The sequence below is a fragment of the Sporothrix brasiliensis genome, assembly GCF_000820605.1.
Source record: "Sporothrix brasiliensis 5110 chromosome Unknown Cont19, whole genome shotgun sequence".
NCBI classification, from domain to species: domain Eukaryota; kingdom Fungi; phylum Ascomycota; class Sordariomycetes; order Ophiostomatales; family Ophiostomataceae; genus Sporothrix; species Sporothrix brasiliensis.
The window spans coordinates 3,650,205-3,669,024 of record NW_024467138.1 but is presented as its reverse complement, the minus strand read 5'-3'; the positions used below and the strand labels follow the sequence as shown (position 1 = coordinate 3,669,024).

The 18,820-nt window shown below is 55.4% G+C and overlaps 4 protein-coding genes across 4 annotated transcripts; all 4 read right to left on the bottom strand.

Moving 5' to 3' along the window:
• Positions 1 to 1,100: 1,100 nt before the first annotated feature.
• On the bottom strand, positions 1,101 to 1,601 carry SPBR_01076 (uncharacterized protein; the record flags this gene model as incomplete). The annotated part of the gene is made up of 1 exon (XM_040759394.1): positions 1,101 to 1,601. One exon carries the CDS (start codon positions 1,599 to 1,601, stop codon positions 1,101 to 1,103), a length of 501 nt encoding a protein of 166 aa, XP_040618808.1.
• A 231-nt stretch (positions 1,602 to 1,832) lies between these two features.
• On the bottom strand, positions 1,833 to 5,534 carry SPBR_00082 (uncharacterized protein; the record flags this gene model as incomplete). Its single annotated transcript, XM_040758402.1, has 2 exons — positions 1,833 to 5,035; positions 5,174 to 5,534. The coding sequence occupies 2 exons, from the start codon at positions 5,532 to 5,534 to the stop codon at positions 1,833 to 1,835; spliced, it is 3,564 nt and encodes a 1,187-aa protein (XP_040618807.1).
• Positions 5,535 to 7,525: 1,991 nt separating this feature from the next.
• SPBR_00072 (inositol hexaphosphate kinase) lies at positions 7,526 to 11,350 on the bottom strand (the record flags this gene model as incomplete). The annotated part of the gene is made up of 3 exons (XM_040758392.1): positions 7,526 to 9,460; positions 9,518 to 9,758; positions 9,822 to 11,350. 3 exons carry the CDS (start codon positions 11,348 to 11,350, stop codon positions 7,526 to 7,528), a joined length of 3,705 nt encoding a protein of 1,234 aa, XP_040618806.1.
• Positions 11,351 to 15,486: 4,136 nt separating this feature from the next.
• Positions 15,487 to 18,135, bottom strand: SPBR_00196 (uncharacterized protein; the record flags this gene model as incomplete). Its single annotated transcript, XM_040758516.1, has 1 exon — positions 15,487 to 18,135. One exon carries the CDS (start codon positions 18,133 to 18,135, stop codon positions 15,487 to 15,489), a length of 2,649 nt encoding a protein of 882 aa, XP_040618805.1.
• Positions 18,136 to 18,820: the final 685 nt, after the last annotated feature.

The window sequence follows — 18,820 nt, the reverse complement described above, 5'->3', positions numbered from 1 at the left end:
TGCTGTGTCGAGCTGTCGAACGCAGAAAAGCCTCCCACTATCCGGTGCTGCCCAGATGGGTTGTTGCTGCCACCTTGCTGAGAGCGTCCCGGAGATGGAAATCCCTCTCTTTTGGTCTTCTGTTCTCGACTGCCGCTTTTCATGTCTTTTCTTACTCAATCCCTGTCCATTAGTCGCAGACTTTCTACGACTATTAGCAACCTCTCCCCCTCCTCCCTGTCTATCTTCCTCGTAAGATCATGGCTTAAATATGACAAGGCAAGCTTTCAGGATTGCCATAGCTTGCCGCTCTGCCGCTGCCAAGACGTGCGTTTCTTCAAGAAGCTGTGAGCTCCATGGTGTGGGGTCAAGGCATCCGATCGACAGGGCCACTGCCGTCTGCCAAGACTGTCTCAGACGAACAAGCCGTACAAACGGAGTAACACGAGCTACATATATTCCATGGCCAAATAAAGTACTGTGCATCGTTTTCATATTGCATTTCTGAGCTATCCATTAAAGAACATGCTTTTGTTGTGAGAAACGCGACAAAATTACGTCTGCGAATCCCAAACCGAAACGACGAGGAATAAGAGATACACGATAAAGCCGCTACAGAGAAGCTGAAGCAATGATACTAAACAACAAACACCAACGTTTGTTGTCTTCCCTGGTTTTGCTTGCAGATGCAAAATGAGGGGACGAGAGAAACAAAAAAAATCATATCGAAAACAAAGCAACCATTTGCAAAAACCGCCCGCCCCGTATTTGTATAAAAAAGACGCAACACCATATTCAGACAAGAGTGGCCAATGCATAAAAAGACGAGACAGAATAAAACAAAGACAGAGTGGTCAAAGTAGACACCCATAAAAAAACAAAGTGCCGTTGGGGGTATTGAAACGACCAGAGAGTACAGAGACATTGAAAAAAAAAAAAAAAAAAAAACACGGGGAAAGAAAAGCCAAACATGTAATAGAAATAAACATAAAATATACAAAGGTGAGGAGGGACGAGCCGGCGCTCGCCAAGAGGAGCGAGAGGGAACAGCAGGACGGTCGGCCATAAAAGTCGGGAGGTGGTGAGGTGGGGGGTCGTGGATCAAACAAAAAAGACATGAATTACCCTTGACCGCAATCTTCAGTCTTGACTCGCCCCGCGGCCGTGGTTGCGCTGTTCCCTGTGCCGCCGCGGCCATCATCAACGAGGTCGATCGGGTCACTTTCGCCGTCGACTTTGAAGTCAGGGTCGGTTTCGGCTTCCGCGTCGGCATCAGCATCAGCGTCGGCGCCAGCATTGGTGTTCGCTGCAGCGCAATGGCTCGCGTCGTCCTCCTGCTTGACAGCCACAACAGGGCTGTACGCACGTATGTACTGCTGCTGGTCGATGGCCCACCGCAGCACGTTCAGATTAGGCATCCGTCGCCGGGCCAACGTAGCCAGCATGGCTGCCGCAACACGTTGCTCGTGTGTGCCGTTCAGCGGAGCTTGCCATGGCTGCTGTGCCGTTGCCGCCTGGGACACCGTCTGCTGCGCGCCATGTCGGAGCACAGGCGGCAGCACAGCATCATCGGCAATGAGAGCAACGCCGGTGCCGTCGTGAAACAAGTCGGGAACCACCATGCTTTGCGAGAGCATATCCTGAAAGCTTTCCGGGCCGCTAGACCTTGGCGGCGATATGGGGGGTCCTGGAGAAGGAGGAGACACCGATGCTCCTGAGCGAGCGGGCGAGCCGGTTTCGGGGCCTGTTTCTTGAAACGCGACATCCAGCGGCTCCTTCACACCCGCCAATCCCAACGAGGCAGCATGGGGGGCTGGCGTAAGGCTGTCCACCGTCGAGGGGTCGGAAGCACCCTACTGCTGCATCCCCTGCGGCATCATGCCGCCCAGTCCGTTCATGCCAGGGTTCATGCCCGCCCCCGGATTCATGCCCTGCGGCATGCCTTGCGCCATGCCTTGCGGGAGGCCCTGCATTCCCTGCGGCAAGCCTTGGCCCAGACCCTGCGGCATGCCCTGCGGCATACCTTGTGGCATCCCCTGAGGCATCCCTTGCGGCATCCCCTGCGGCATCCCCTGCGGCATGCCTTGCGGCATCCCCTGCATCCCCTGCATGCCCGCCTGCATCTGCTGCTGCTGTTGCTGGGCCTGCTGCGCCTGCTGGGCTTGCATCAAACCGGCCACCTGCTGGCGCCGCTGGTTCAGCATTTGGCTCACGAGCTGCTGCGCCTGCTGGAGACACATCTTCTGGAAGTTCGCCAGCTCCTCGGGCGGGATGTTCTTCTCGCCGCCAAACCGCTGCGCCAGGTTGCCCAGATTGTTGTTGTAGATGCGGTTCCTGTGCTGCAGAATCAGGTTGGCCTGCTGCGACTGCTGGTGCGTCCGCTGCTGCTGCACCTGCTGCGCCTGGTTCAGCTGCTGAGGCGACAGGTTCATGCTGTTCGCCTGCGCCATCGACAGGTTCTGGCCGCCATTGAGCGACTGCTGTTGCCGCTGCAACAGGGCGTTCATCTGGTTCTGTTGCTGTTGCTGCTGGGCTTGTTGTTGTTGTTGTTGTTGTTGTTGTTGTTGCTGCTGTTGTTGCTGCTGCTGCTGCTGCTGCTGCTGCTGTTGTTGTTGCTGCGCCTGTTGCTGTTGTGCCTGGTGTTGCTGCATCTGCTGTTGCATAATCTGCCGCTGGAGCTGCTGCTGCTGTTGCGGGTTTAAACCCGCCTGCTGGGCTTGCAGCGCCGCCTGCTGCTGGGCCATCATCTGCAGCATCATCGCCTGCTGCTGGGGTGTGCCCTGGATGCCCATCGCGGCAGCGCGCATCTGCACCTGCGCCGCCGCAGCCACGCGCTGCTGGTTCAGGAACTGGGCCTGCTGCTGCGGCGTCGCCATGCCGTTCTGGATGGCCTGTTGCATTCGCTGCTGTGCTTGCATCCGCTGGGCCGCGGCCATGCTGTTGTTCGCCATCTGCGGCGTGCCCATCCCCGCCGCGTTCATGTTCTGCTGCATGAGGAACTGTGCCTGCTGCGGCGTCATCATATTCGGCGTCGGGCTGGCCTGCGCAGCCATGCGGGGTGTGGCCATCTGCTGCGGCCGGTTGATCGGGGTTGCAACCTGTTGCTGCATGTTGGGCGTCGCATTTGGCATCCGGGGCGTGTTGGACGGGTGGCTCTGCTGGCTGCCTCGGGCCGACATGGTGACCGACATGGGCGCGGCCATGGGCGCGTGGCTCTGCGCGACCGACGGTGGCCGGGGCGGGCTGCCTGCGATGCTCGACGTCGACGCCTGCATGGGGACGGTGCCCACCATGGGCGACGACATGTTCTGGGGCGTGCCGTTGCGCGGGACCGGCGACGACGCGACGCCCTGCTGGGCAGCCATCTGCATACGGGCCTGGAACTGGGCAGCTTGCTGCGGCGTCATGCCGTTGGGAAGACCATTGGGGAACCCATTGACAAGGCCGTTCTGGCCCTGGCCCATGGCGGCCGCAGCGGCAGCGTTTTGCGCGGCCTTTTGAGCCGCCGCGGCGGCGTTTGGCTGGCCTGGTGTCTGGGGCTGCTGGTTCTGCATGCCCTGTGCCTGGGCCCTTGCGGCTTGCGCCGCCTGGGCTTGCTGCGCGGCATGAGCCTGGGCCTGGGCTTGCTGTTGCGCCTGGGCCGCTTGCGCCGCCTGGGCCTGAGCTTGTGCTTGTGCCTGGGCCTGCTGGTTCTGCTGGGCCTGCTGCTTGGCAGCGGCCTGTGCAGCTTGCTTCCTCCGCTGGGCCTCCTGGCGCTGCGTCTGCTGTTCGCGTGCAGCCGCCTCGCGCGCCGCCTGCGCTTGTGCCTGGGCCTGCTGCTGCTGCCGTAGCCGCTCCTGCTCGCGCTGCTCGCGGATCTGCTGTTCCCGAAGAGCAGCCTGCTGCACGGCGGCCGCTTGCTGCTCGGCACGCTGGATGGCCAGCTGGCGCTCCCGCTCGGCCTGCTTCGCCTTCTCAATCTCCTTACGTTCTTGGTGTTCACGCTTGATCTGTTCAATCAGCTTGAAGCGCTCGAAGCGAGGCTCAAAGGCCGCAGAGCCACTCTGCAGGTCGCCATCGCCGCCGGTAGCCACGTCCTGGCCGCCCGAGGCGTCCGCACTAAGACGCTCGTCTTCGGCCAACATGTACCGTTCTTGGGTGGCGGCAAAGGCTTCGTAAGCAGCCATCTCGGCAACGGTCTGCTTTCTTCTCTTGGGTTGCGGCAGAGCCGCCTCGTGGTCGGGGTGGGCCTGCTCCTCGAGCTTGCGGCGCATGCCGGCCGCCGACGTGACCGGCTCCAGGTCCAGCTCGGGGTAGTTGGCGAGCAGGATCTCAGCCTCGAATTCGGGAATGTTGGAGCTGTCGAGCTGCATCGGTTCACGCTTCGGCTTCTTCGCGGCGGCTGTTGCCATGGGTGTTGGTGGCGGGATGTAGGTCATGCCGTTCGCGTCCCGGGTTTCCGTCGCATTGCGCGGCGTGCTTGCCATGAGGGCCATGTCGGCGTGCATGCTTTCCTGCGTCGGCTTCAAGACAACTGTGAAGATCCTTGGCTTGGGTGGCGCTTGGCTCTTCTGGGTCTCGGGGAGGCCATTGGATGCCGAACTCGTCATGTCTTTATCCTTGATGTCGGTAGCGGAGTCCCCTGGCGACTTCTCCTTCGCCTTCTTATCAGCAGGGCTTGAAGCGTTCTTGTCTTCGGAGACGATGCTGTCCTTGGGGTATGGAACGAATCCGGATGGCGTGACGTAAGGGTCGTAGTTGTGAATGGAAGAGGGTGTCGAGTTGTTCTTTTGTTGTGCAGGGCGGTTAGCATCCTTAGTTTGCGCGACGGACTTATGGTCGTAGACCTGCACGATCAGGCATCCTTCGTAAAAGGGGACACCATTGCTGGTCAAGACACCGATCAGGTCGTGAGGAACGGTGCGCGACTTGAGGTGCTCCAAGAAAATGCGCATTGGCGATTTGTAGGGGAAAATGCCATCCTGCTGGTCGAAGCGGAAATGTGCCGCATACAGGTGGACAACGAGAGATGGAGGATTGTGGCGGAATTTCTTAAGAATGTACCGGTCGGTGATGACTGCGACGTAGATACAAGGTTAGCTAAATGGAGGAATGGGAAAGGAGCGAGACGGAGATCAATGACAGCCATCGAGGACGGCCATCAAAGCCAGCCGTCAAAGAGAGCCACAAGCAAAATGTGAGCCAGGTGGCATACCATATGGTCTGGCTTCCGAGGCGGCTGATGGGTCGACCTTGGGACCAGTCACTTGGAGCGTCCCATTGACTTTGGAATCGCCCCCAGGCCCGGAGCCGGTGCCGTTTGTCTGCACCGGGGGCATACGTGGTGGCCGATTTGGAGGGCGCACGGGTGTGACTGTGATGCCGTTGGGGCCGGATGTGGACGCGCTACCGAACGCGACAGACTTGCCCGTGGCAGGTGGCTTCTTGGATGTGAGAGATGGTGATGGCGATGACCGGATGGAGCTGGCACCGCTGTTCTGGACGCCGGCCGGGGTCGGCCGTTTCGCCTTGGGGATAGTCGGCGGAGGGACGGCGGTCACCGAGATGGGCGCCATGATTGCAATGGCCTCGGTGAGCGTGTGGTAGTATCGCTGTCGAGTTGTATTCTACCAATACGTGATGTCGACGGGGAAGTGATGCGACCGACAGCGCGTTTCGGAAGAAAAGGCGATACCAGGTCGCGAGAAAGAAAAAAAAAAAGAAAAGAAACGATGTCTCCGCAAAAACTCTCGCACTCCCAGGAGCCTCCTCGAGTCTTAGACAAGAAAACCGGCGCAGTAATTCGCAATCATTTGTTCTGGGGTATCGACTTGTGATAGTGATGCGCTTCGACGGACGGATGCGTGGTTGCGGTTGCCCTGTCGGATGCGGCTGTTGACGCGATACGAGACAGGGGATATTTTTGGCGGGATAACGAGCGGCACGTTGTAAAACGACGAGAGAGCGCTCGGAACAGCTGATGCGCGGCAGAAATGCGCAAATCAACCCCGGCCACCAACGCGATTGGCCAGTACGTCCAAAGTCTTGATAACTAACGTTGTTCCGGTGATGATATCGATGATAGATATCGCTGCCGGAAGTCAGATCGGGTCGATCGATGTGACAAATAGGGACAAGGAGGTCGTTTTCCTGGCTGGTTTAGCAACAGAAGTAGGGGCCCATGGAGGCACGGGGCAGGGAATTCGTGGTTGTCAGCGAATAGTCGTGAGTCTGACGAACAAAAATCACCGCTTTTCGGGTCGAAATAGATGGCGGTGATGGCGATGGCGATGGTCGTTGATGCCGGAATCTGGGCGCGTTGTCAGTCTGGAGAAGGTGTGGGGTTGAAGCCGAGGGCGATACACCACATGGAGCGTGGTTAAAATTCGCGAAACCGGTTAGGGTGATGCACGTTCAAGCCCCTGTGGCTGGTGGATCACGTGAATTCTTGTAGGCGGATGCGACCCAGTTCTTACGACGTATAGTTTTGTATGTAATATCTCAGTAGCCTTGTCTCCCCAGCAGAATTTGTAAAGGTGCGTCAAGGAAGCTGATCAATCAATTTAAAAGGGACTCGAATGTATGACAGTAGATTCTTTTGTTGCTTTGCTCGATTCAAGGCCCAGTTCGCAACTGTCATTCGGGTACCGACAGGGGATGTTTTGTATCACATTTCAGAGGCGGGGTCCACTGAAATCCACTGAAGTGCCAGCTTGTAAGATAATTACAGTGTTGCTGCCACGCGCCAGTGAAAAGATTGAAAAGGGCCGACAAATAAAGTCGATAAATGATGAAATGTAGAGGCCAAGGCAACAGCTGCACGTCCATCTGGGTACATATGACAACCCTGAAATCGATTGTGATAGAATAATTACAGGAGAACTGGATAACAAAAAGACAAGCAGTCAACCTGGAAAGTAAAAAACAGAAGAAAAAGAAAAAAAGACATAGCAAACGCCATAGCCTTTTCACAAACTGGTATTGGAAACATTCTATCGACTCCCAGGCATTGCCTCCCTTTTTCCCTATTCCCTGAACCCTGTCCCAGTACCAGTGAATGTCCCCCATTTCTATTATGCTCCCTTGTATATAATCCCTTTTTTTTTGTTCCCAGTGTCCCGTCGTTCACGCAATACAAATGAAGACATAAGAAAAGAGGAGAGAGACAAAAGGAAAACAGGTCGTCATAAGAGAGAGTCGAGGTCCGAGAGACAGACAGGAGATCTAGTGGAAGGCCGCAGGGGAAACGGCAAGAAAGAAATAACCCGAAAACCATAATCCAACATGCACGAAGAATGACGTAAACAAGTGAGAAAGAAACGCCGAAAATATGCTACAAAGGGGTATGGTGACGGGAAATGATATAAAAAGCCAGATACGCGTTCGTGAAATAGAAAATCATGGCAAAAAAGAAACAAAGAGAGAAGAGACAAGAAAAAGAAACAACAGAAGAAGAAGAAAAGGGGAAGAAAGTGAGGCACTTGAGAAAGAGTTCATTGAGCGCGACTGCAGGAGCCTGCATATCGTCGCAAGAAGGGGAAGGTCGTGTCAATTGCGTTGCGTTGCATTACTCGCTCACATCGCCAGGGTCGTCCCAGGTGTTCAAGTCCATGTCACGTTGGTCCAGGTTACGAAGCGGCCAGGCCAGACCCATCTCTGACCGCACGTCGCGCTGAATCTGCGTCAAGTAGCGCTGCAGAGACCGCAGGCCATGCAAAAAGCCACGGTCGACGTCCGACGGGTGCTGCGGCGGGCACGGTCGATTCTTGACAGCGTCAGCCTCAATCACGCTGTTGGCAAAGTCGGCCATCTTGAAATCGATCTCGCGCTTGTCCCGACGGCGCTGGCGGCGGCGACGCATAATCTCGTCGCGGACGGACAGGTCTTCGTTGTCCGTGGCGAAGTCCGTCGTCGAGTCTTCAATGGCCGTGTCCTCGCCGCCGGTCAACGCGCCGCTGCCGTCGTCCCTGTTGCTCTGGTCGCCGTCGTAAAAGACGAGAAGACTCGCAGCGTAGAAACGGTAGCCGCGGAGGCGACGGATGATTTTCTCCAGCTGCCTGAGCTTCTCGAGCATGGTTGGGATGTGCCGCAAAATGCTAGAGAGGTCGGAACCGTCGTACAAAAACTCCCGGATGACGCTCTTGAACTCCTGGCCTGCCTTGACGTTGCGGCCAAAGTACTTGTCGTGGTAGATGTAGTTCTCCAAAGACGCGTTCCACACCTGCATACCACAGATGCGCACACCAAGCTCACGCGATGTAGTGTTTGCGCATTTGCGCTGCTGGGAGAGCTGTTTCTTGGGGCTGGCTTCGACACCGTACTGCCGGGTGCCCATCTTGAGATCCATGATGCATGGTCGTTTCATGCCCGCCGTAAGATCTTCCAAGAGCAAAAAGTACTCCTGCCGAGACCCGGAGTGCGTCTTTGCTTCTTTGGGGTTGATGGGCCGCGGGATTTTCCTAAACTCGGACGGGCTGCCGGCCAAGGCCATAGCAGTCGAGTTGGCTAGGAACGGCACAGGGCCTTGCACAGGGGTAGCCTCGGCTGGAGCATCCATCTCAAGCTGGTGCGACAGGTTGCTGAATCCGCGATTGCTATGCTGCGGCTTCTTAATGTCCATGGCAGAAATCGTGCTATGATTCTCGGTCTTGTCGCCAGCTTCGGTGGGATGGTTTGCGATCTCGTGACGGGCAAAGCGGTCTTCAAATGCAGCCAAGGCCATCGAAGCGTTAAAGGACGACCGGCTGGTGTTTGTCGTCGTATTCGCGGTGGTCATGTCATCAATGTCGGCCTTGTATGCAGCCTCATCAGCTCCTTCGTAGTACTTGAGGTCACCACGGGGGTCAGTCACATTCTTAGGCTTGCGCCGCAGGCCGGTGCCAGAGTAGCGACGTCTGCGGTGCAACGGCCGCAGCTGGTCGACAAAGTTCTGTGCCTCGGGCGCACTAGTACCGGTCACATCCTTTGGACTTTCGACGTCATCGACAACAGCCTCGTCATTCAGACTCTTCACCACGGGCCCCATGTCGCTCTGCGTGAGCATCATAGACGCAGTGGGCACAGTGTCGGTCTTGAAAGGGTTGGCGAACTGGTTCTTTTGGGCAGCATCGGCGCTGGCACGGCGCTCGCGTTCGGTAACCAAGGTTGACTCTGAATTGGACGGGCGCAGGACGTGCTGCTGAAGGATCTTCCGCGGAACTGCGCGCGCCGTCTTGCCCTTTTGGTACTTTTGAACATCCACCGGCTGCTTGAGAAATGCATCGGTAAAAACCTCGTTGCGCAAGCGCTTATTCACCAGCGTGGCACCCCAGCTGTTCAAGTGACGACCTTCCAGGGTAGGACGGGTAGCAGTACTACGCGCAGGAGGCCCATGCAGTACAAAGTCCTGCTGTTCAGCACCGCCAACTGCCCTTTGCAGGTGCTCTCTAAGCAGTTTGTTTTCGGCGGTTGTGGTAGCAGATTGGGAGCCCCGCGGCGTGTTGTTCGAAGACGCGCCGTTTGGCTGTAGAAGATGGCGAGGAAGGATGTGCTGATTATCAATGAAAGTGACTGTCGGTACCTGTGTCTGCGAGTTCTGGATGGATTGACTGATGATTCTGGTGGTCGTCGGAGCGGCAGAGGTTGCTATAGCTGCATCGTCGCGAGCGGTCGAGGACGACTCTGTGTTATTGTCCTTGACAACAGCGCTAAGCTCGCCTTGGCCAATTTGTTTCAGTTCAGCGGCAGCCACATCGTCCTTCTTCATTGTCGACTTGCGCCGAGGCTTCTTGTGGAACGTCACATTCAAAACACCAATGTACCTATCGTAGGTCAGCATGATCATTTGGTGAAGGGCCAGGGAATTTGTAACAAAGAATACTCACCTGGGCAGGAAAGGGAGCAGGTCTCTGTGGTACCGCTCAATCCGCTCGTAAAACTCATTTTCTCGGTTGGTCAGTTGCTTGCACACGGCCCGCTTGGAAAAGCGCCACAAAGTAGTATGGCCGCCGACTTGGTGTTTGTACGGGATCAGCTCGATAGCGTCTCGCGGCTGGCTAGGCTCGGGCTGAGTATCAACGTCAGGCTCCTCAAAGTACTGCGACATGGGTCGCGACGGCATCTCCACCGCCGTGTCGGCGCTGTCAGACACAACCGGCTCGGGCTCCTCGCTTGGTGTAACCGGATGGGATGCAATTCGCGCGGCATACTGATGGTCGCTGTGAGACATCTGCCGGCGGATCTTGTTGCTAAATTCGGGAGACAGGTTCGAAGAAGGGACGGGTGTTGGGTGAGCCACGTCGTGCTCGGTCGTCGTGCTTTCACTCCGCCATGTGCTGAAGGTTTCCCGGTTTGGCTGCAGAGCCCCGACCGAGGACGCGGGAGCGGCGATCGCTCCATTCGGTGTGCTTCCCAGTGGTGGCGTCTCTGCGCCCTCTTCGACGCTCTGATGGGGAACAAACAAAGCCGATATCTTTTCTTCGCCCGAGTCGTCGCCGTCCTCGGCAGCCACCGCTGTATCGGCGCTGCCGTCCGACTTGTCACCCGATTCCCGCCGGCTATTCGTGCGTCGCTTTGTCGTCAAGGCGGCCAATGCGTTTCGCGAGTCAGTATCGGTGTCATCTGTAGAGGAGTGTGTCGCACGCGAACGGAGTGCTGAACCGGGTTGCTTCGAGATCGGAATCGCAATCGGTGGCCTGTCGCCGGATGCCCCAGATGCTGGTGCCGCGGGCAACGTCGGAGTCCGGTCCGGCCGGCCTGGGGCATGAAAGTAGTCGCGGGATGAAGACCGGTCTGCGCCTGGAGACTGAACAGAAAAGTACAGCGGTTGGTCCGGCCGCACAGAAGGATCGTTGCCAGAAATCTGCTGTTTGGCGTCACGCAGGACGACGACGAAATCGGACGACGTGGGATAGTCGTTGTGGGTGGATGTCGAGGATGCAGAAAGGATGGACGAGGAGGAGAGCTGCTGTTGGCGGCGAGGGGAAGGCGTTGGCGTCGAGCGTGCCAAGGGAGGTGCCGCCACAGTTGCTACACGTGCAGTGGCCAGATTGGATGTCTGCAAGGCGTCCGCTTCAGGTTCTGTTTGGTCGGACGGATCTAGGCCCCCATTGTGGCATTGGGCAGCCTTGCAGTCGGGTTCCGAGGAAATGGCACGGTCGTGACGAGTCGTGGTCTGTGGTAGTAGCTGCAGCTTTGGCTGTGATGTAACCGATGTGGTTGTGCTAGAATGGCGGTCGGCATCGTCGAGATCGAGGTGGCCTGCAGGCTCTTCAAAGGACAGCTTGCGGTCGTCGATCTGGTGCCGAGGTCTGCTGCTTTCCAAGCTGCCAGTACTCGACGCGCCGAGGTGGTGATCACCGGCACTGGCACTGCTATGTGCGCCGTAGTCGGCCGGGCGTCGTTCCGCTGCCATCATTGCGGTCTGCTGCGAACTGGCCGCCCGAACAAGTTCGAAAGTGGCAAAGTTGGCAGGTATTCAGCAGCAGACGGTAGAGGGGGCCGAAACCACCGTCATGGAGCGTCCTGCAATTGCTCGCCGTAGAGGGGAAAGGATGGAAATGGGAGGAAGAGAGGAAGATAAGAGAAATAACAAAAGAGAAAAGAAACTACAAGAACGAGAAAAGACAGGAACAAATAATAAAGAAAATAAAGCCCCCTTAAGCTGCACAACAGAATACGCTCAACGTTTACAAGGGCAAACACAATGGCTCGGTTGTGGGTGGATTGGAAGAATGGGCTTCTTTTGGGTCGTGAGAATCGTGGTCGAACACGAGCGGCGATTTGCAGATGGCGAAAATGGACTTGGGAGAAAAGGCACTGTTGACAAAGGAGGGGTGGGAAAAACAAGTGCGAAGTGCAAGCACAAAGTGTAAGGCAGGTGCAGGGGTGCGATAGTCGGAAAACGGTATGGGTTCTTGCGGTGGGATTGGTCGCACTGGGAGGCAAGAAAAAAACAAGGGAAAGGGCGACCGTGCGGAGAAAGACGAGCCACCGTTTCGTCAGTGAGTGAGTCGGTAGTTGTTACGTAACGCAACACGTGGGTCTAGTGGACGTTTGATTGCTGGCGGTGGTGACGCATCAGGTGCTGGGCACGTTGGGCAGGCGCAGACGGAGACCGATTTGGACACAGGGCGGACAGACAAGTAAATGCAAACAAAACTGTTACGGCAAGTACGATGTACAGAAGACGACGTGGATTCAACATTCCACAAGGAAGGCGTGATGGGGCACCGCGAACGCACAAGTGCTTGTGCGGCGCCCAGACACACAAAACGGAGCAGGAGCGACCGGCGTGGTGAGGACAATCGCTCTCCCTGCGCCCTACACATTCGCAAACCTCCCACATTGTGCAAAACCGGAAGGAACTTTGGCTCCGACAGCCATATCTCTAGTCTGCGCCTTCCCAGAGGCCAGTGCCTGTAACCGCGAAGACACTTGCACCTGATATGCCGGTCGAGGTCAAGTGACGTTTTCCTCCTGTTTGAACTCCTCTTCCCGTCTCCTCTCTCCGCAGTCCCACTGTGTTTGTTCGGTAGCGGTACAGCAATTACGTACGGAGGGCCGAGTTCAAACGCAAGCATTGACTGCCGTCCGGGTTCGCAGTGTCCTTTTTTCCATAGATCGCCCTTTCCCCTTTTCCAAATTACTAGCCAACAGCCGTTTTAGGAAACAACAGTCAGGCTAACAGACAGCAATGAGACGACTGCTCGTAACACTGCCAGTTGTCCTACGACAGGGAGAAAAAGTAATACGACATGGTTCCGATAAGAAACAACAAAAAAACATTGTATTTTTCGCCCGCTGTTTTCGTGAATCTTTTGAGACAGGCAAGGGCAGGGAAAGCCTGATTCTTGGTGCGCAAAGCCTTACTTTATTCCGAAGCAATCATTGCGCCACGTGATCACGTGCGGCGGCTAGCGCAGGCGCCAAGCAAAATTTGATCTGTAATCACCGAAATAGGCATCGCGCGCTGTTTCCCATCAACAGACCATTCGGTGCTGTTATCGTCTCATTGCCAGCGGAAGCACAAAATCGCTGGCGTTGTGCGGCCCGTCTGGCCAGGCCACATCGTGGGAAATCGCATGAACGATGCGGTGTATGCAACGATATCCAGCCGCGCTCAACAATTGCCTCACTGCTCGGCCCGCGGAAAGCATCCGTCGCAATTGGACATAGTTACAACCGACAAATCGTGGACTCGAAGCTCAAAAGGAGGGCAGGGAGGACACCGTATCTCTCCACCGCCCGGCCGTCATGATAAAGGAAAACAGCTGCATAGCATGAGCAAGGGAATGCACGAAAGAGGAGCCAGTGTAAAGAAGGGCCCAGCCGCCATGCAGCAACGCCAAAACGGTGCATCAGAAACAAGCCATAGCCAGCTCAGCGCAACGACAGCGCAGCAGGCGCAGGCCAATCAAGCCGGAACGTGCCCTTGGGATTCATCTCGTCTTGTCCATTGCGGACCGCCGCCCTGGCCCAATTCCAAGCCAAACCCCAGATCTGGTGTATGCGGCAGGACGATGGCTTTGGGTGGTAAAGGAGTAAGGCAGTGCAGCGATGTCTTGTCATTGTTGCTTCTTTGTTCTTGCTTGTGGCCCACTCGGCCCTTTGTTCTTGAAGCTTTCCCCAGTCTCGGGAAGCTCGCCCGTGGTCTTGGTCACTGGCGATCATTCCACGGTACTTTTCCATCGTCTTGTTTATTTTGTGCTTGTTTTTCTTTTTTTGTTTCATTGCAAGGTGTCCTTCTTTCACCTTTCTTGTGTAGCATCAGCAACCAGGCCCTGCGCGTCCTCCCTGCTCGTCATCGTTATCATGCTTCATCCCTTGTTGCACAGAACATCTCTTGGCTGAGATATCCAAGCACAACACGGCACGTCCCAGCATAACTGGTTTCGCATTTGTCCCTTTTTCCAGGTCAGTTTTTTTTTCTCGACGGCAATTGCTCACGGCCGGCTCGTGCTCCCTGTCAAGCCATTTATCCCGCATCGTCCTTAAGGCGGTGACATGGGGCTTGGTATGCATCTACGTGACGGATGCCCCAAGAAGATGCACCGAGCCGACGACTTACAGCCCGTGGTCAAGGTGGCCTCGAGTTTATTCAGCTCCGTCAGTTCTCATAAAATAGTGCAATGCATCCGTTTAACAGCCCCATATCCCGCATCCCCGACTTCTCTTGCTCTTGTTCGGCTGAGACTCGACAAAATACCAAGACATGTACCAAGACATATGCATATGAACAGGGGGATGTGATTGCAGCTCGCGCCAGAACATTCGGGTCTTCCTTTGGTCCCTTGCTGTTTTCCTCCTTCTCTTTCATTTCTTCTTGAAAATTTTCAATCCTGTGGCATCCGATTGGGTATCGAGAAAAGGATTGCATCCAGGCTCGAGAAATCTCTATCCCAGTATATGTGAAATTTGTCGACTGTTCCATATTTGCGTCGTTTCTTCGCTTCGTTCCTCACGCCCTGCTCTTGCTTGTGTTCACCGCTCCGTTTGTCATTGAATCCCTTTTTTTGCTCCTTTTCCTATCGTCCAAGGAGAGCTTCTACTTTGGCCATGTGCGCTTTTTTGCGTCACCTCAATGCATCGTAGAGACATCAAAGCAGCTGTCCTAATAATACATGCCAAGAGTCAGCAAAGGGGCAAAACCCCAACAGATAATAGACGAAACGACAAACCTCTAACGGAGACCAGACAACAAGAGTGTAGACACACAATATCCACCCCATGACGAGCGTTCCGTCTTCCCCGGTGGGAACCGTGGTCGAAAACAGGGGGGCAAACCAACGACCGGAACGGCCATGGCAAGAAAGACAGCCTATCCTATGGCATTTTTTTGCGTGTGCTCTTCAATTTTTGTTCTTCAAAACCCCTTGATTGCATTCGGTTTGTTTAGATGCCAACGATCAGAGACTATGTACAGCCGTCGGTGAAGAAACGGTGTACTAAACGGTACTACGAGGCACGTGGGTGACTATCGGCACTTGACGCGCCAACGCCACTTCTCAGCCTCTTACTAAGATCGCTTTAAACAACAAACTAAAGGCCAAATATGGACGAGGCCAGATTCTCAACCACCGACAATCTACAACGTGCTCTTAAGATTGGTGATCGAAAGGGTTCTACAAGATTGTAACTGACTTGTGAGAAATGTAAACATTTACGTTGCTTTGTTTACAAAAATCGTCAAGTTCACGTCAAGTATTATTTTACTCTTATTTTTATTTTTATTTTTATTTTCGAGAAAATGGAATATAAATTACGTATAAAAAAATTCGATCACAACAACTTCTGTGATTAAAATAGAATGGCAACTTGTTACATCATGTTGATGGTTATAAGTGGCTATGTAAAGGTGATGCTACACGCACTACTGAGTCTTTATAGCTTCTGAAAGAAGTCCACAGTGTGAAAATACTAAACTTGTAATTCACAGATTGTATGTTATACACGTGATTGAAATGCAAACCTAAACATGCCCTCCTGAAATAAATGCGCCTCTGCCTAATGATATTATTTTGTCAATCTACACGCCGTGTTCACGTCCCTTTACATCCTGCCGGCACGCGCTTCAGCGAGCTCGGCGTCCATATCCCATAAGCCCAGAAAGTCATCGAGGTTGTCCATAACGTCTTGCACAGCGTCCACAGCCGACGCGGCATCGTCGTCTCGACTGTCATTGTCGTCCCTGTGCTGTTCGGCCTCCCCGCTTCGCGTGGCGTTCTCCTTATTATCGCCGCCATTTGCACTGGGCACCTTATCGCCAGAGTGCGACACGATCGATTGATGACGCGACTGCCCGGACGGTATCTGCTGTAGTTTGGACGTTTCCGCATCCGCTTCCTGGAACCGGGATGCCATGGCATCGACGGACGGACTGGTGTACAGCTCAAGATCCGGCGCTGGGTCTTGTCTCTTTGAAATTGTAATAGGTTGAACCTTGGCGACGCCGGTGTCGGCAGTCGCAGACCGTGCTTCGCTTGCCTGTGATCTTGCCATTATAGCTGCCCGTTGGCCTCTTGTCCGGCCGGCCATTGTTGCGTAGTGTCCCTTGAACCGGTCGACCTCTGTTGGGAGAGACTCCATGAGCACCTTGTCTTGTGGAGGAGGCGAAGCGGCTCGTTGTGGTCCTCGGAATGCTCCGTCGCTTTGTTCTATCGAGGCAGAGGTTGCGGTTCCGCCAGGAGTCTCGTCCGCGGGCGCCGCTGCTTCGTCCCCGGGAAGAGAGAAGTGAACACGGCGGCCACATTTGCTGGTGCTGGCCGTTGCTCCCGATCGCCGGCGCGGCTGACGAAGAATCGACCGAGGGCCCCCTACCTTTGCGCTCCTCCGTCGAGGTGGTGGCGTTGGCGTCGGGGAGCGGAATCTCCTAAAGGACTTGATCGACACGGTCATGTCTGGCGTGGGGAGGCTGGATTGCTTCGTGTCCGGCGTAGACGGTGCGGTCCCAGAGGACTGAGCGATCGGGATGGGTAGAGATGGTAGGAACGTTTCCGTATCTTGCTCGAGGCCTTCCTTCTCGATTGGTGGTAGGACAGGTGTTTCCCCCTCTGGTGAGCATGGAGATGTAGGCAGATTGGATGTGGAAGATGAGAACGAGGCGGCCGCAGTATTCACGTCCGCCCATGGATTTTGACTGAGAGAGATGCTCGGCCTGCCGGTTTCGTTTGCGCTCGCTTCTGGTTCGTCTGCTTCGACGTCTGGAGATGGAGGATCTGGCCGGACAGCAGCAGCCACTGGAACAAGAGTCTGAGTCTCTCTGGACCAAGGGCTCTGGGCTGTCACAGAGCTTGTAGCCTGGCTATCGTTTTGAGCCTGGCTATCGTTTTGAGCCTGGCTATCGTTTTGAGCCTGGCTATCGTTTTGACACTGGACAACAGGGTCGGCTGAGCTGTGAGCAACCATATCGCCGACCATGGTGTTTGATTGAGCCTTTGCCCATGGACTTTGATCCTGTGTCGCAATCCTTGCGTCCACCATCTCCGTGTCGTAGGTTACTGTCGAAACTGTTGTCGTTTCGCCTGCCACAGAATCCATAGCACATGTTGTTGAGGTCATGTCGGCAAAGTTGCTAGTATTTTGCTTATCCGGTATCTCGTCTGACGGTTCGGCTGGTTCTCCGTCGTGGACATCATCGCTCGGTTCCGATGCATCAATTTCAGTTCCACCCGTGGCAGGTGGGTGAGGCTCGCTTGGCATTAGTCCATTTACCGACTTTGTGCTTTCTTGCTCTGCCGGCCGTAACGTCGTGTCGTCGCCAAAGGCTGCTGATGCGTCATCCCCGACGAGGTTTGTTGTTTCAGTTGTAGTTGTCTTTTCGGAAGAAGCAGGAATTTTTGGTAATAATCGCTCAGATCCGATATGACTGCTCAAAAAGAGATCGGACGGAAGTACCGACATAGAAGGCTCGCTGTCTGATATGTGGGACACCAGCAGTTCAGTACTGGCCAGTCTTTGACTCGGCGCGGCGTTGTAGCTGCCTCCGACAGCTTCGTCGGCAGCTGTCGCGAGGGCGTCTCGGGACGGACCAGACGTGGGTCGTGCCAGGTCTGGCGTCTTGGGTGCGGCTGCAGCCTTTGCCGAGCTCGCTGCTCTGGTGGTTCGCGAAGCGGACGGCGAGGCGACCAAAGCATCATCATAGTTGGGTTTCAAGCGCTTTAGGTTCGTTCGCCGCAGCCAGTTGCTATCGGCTGCCCGTTTCTTGACTTCTGGGTCTTTTTGGGTTGTGACGGTGCTCGGTGTCGTTCCTAAGTCTGTGCTCGATGCAGACGTGGCGACTGGCGCAGTAGTTTGTTTCCGGCTGCCGACACTGGGATCGGACGTCGATGCTACTAAGGGTTGTTGCGTCTTGGTCGAACGAGGGACGACCTTTGTGCCAACCCTGCCCCCTTTCCCTCTCCAGGGGTTTTCCCAGCGCGTCTTTCTGCCAAACGGTCCCCTTAATGACGCTGAGAGAAGCCGAGGTCGGCGGCCTTCGAGAAAAAGCCGTGCCTGCTCCTCGAGACGTCGGCATCGTGCGCCAGGGCTGTTGTAGTACTCATCGTCGGAACCGGACAGTAACACGTCGTCCATACCGAGTGTCGATTCGCCGCACAGCAGCTTGTCTGCAAAGATCGGGAGATGTGGCCGGTTCGACTTGTTCACAAGCGGCCGCCGGGCTGCCGTGTGCCGGCCAACTGTTGCGGCTACCTCGTCCATATTGAGCAGATGTGTTCTCGCGGTGCACCAGGCTCGCTGTTGGATGTTCTTGTCATCTGTGCTGCTGTGACGGTCACATTTGGCGTGATGTGCTGGATGCTGCTGCGTGGAGGCATCGAATCTTGTGACTGTTTGCCTGGGAAATTGTGAGCTTTGATCATTCCCCTGTGGGGCTGGTCGCACCTCCCTGTCGCGGTAGCAACGCGTCTAAGACGCGCTCCTTCCAAAATCAATTAACGCGTGTCACGTGGAAAGTCTGCACAATTCTATCACCACAGACTCTCTATCACACTCCAAATACGCGAAGATTGAAGAAGATACCATGAGCTGGACCAGATGCAATTGTAGGGCCCAATTGCATGTTTTGGGCTCGTTTGCAGGTGCACGGCTTTCAGTGCCTTAATGGGGCGATTGTGCTGTTCATGATGTTGTGGCTGACTGTGGCTGACAGTGGATCGCATGTGGCTTGAGCTTACATACATAAAAGCGGGGCATATGTTGTCACAGCAACCGCAAACATGTTGATCGATTTTCCCGATTAGGAAACCACCGTCCAGGGCACATGGACAAGACGCGCGCGCTGCGTTTTCTTCCTCCACGCCAGAATCCACAACGCCAAACGTCAACGTCAGTGACTACGACTGCTGTGTGCTGCAGCCCACAGCCTCTACGATAGACCCGACAA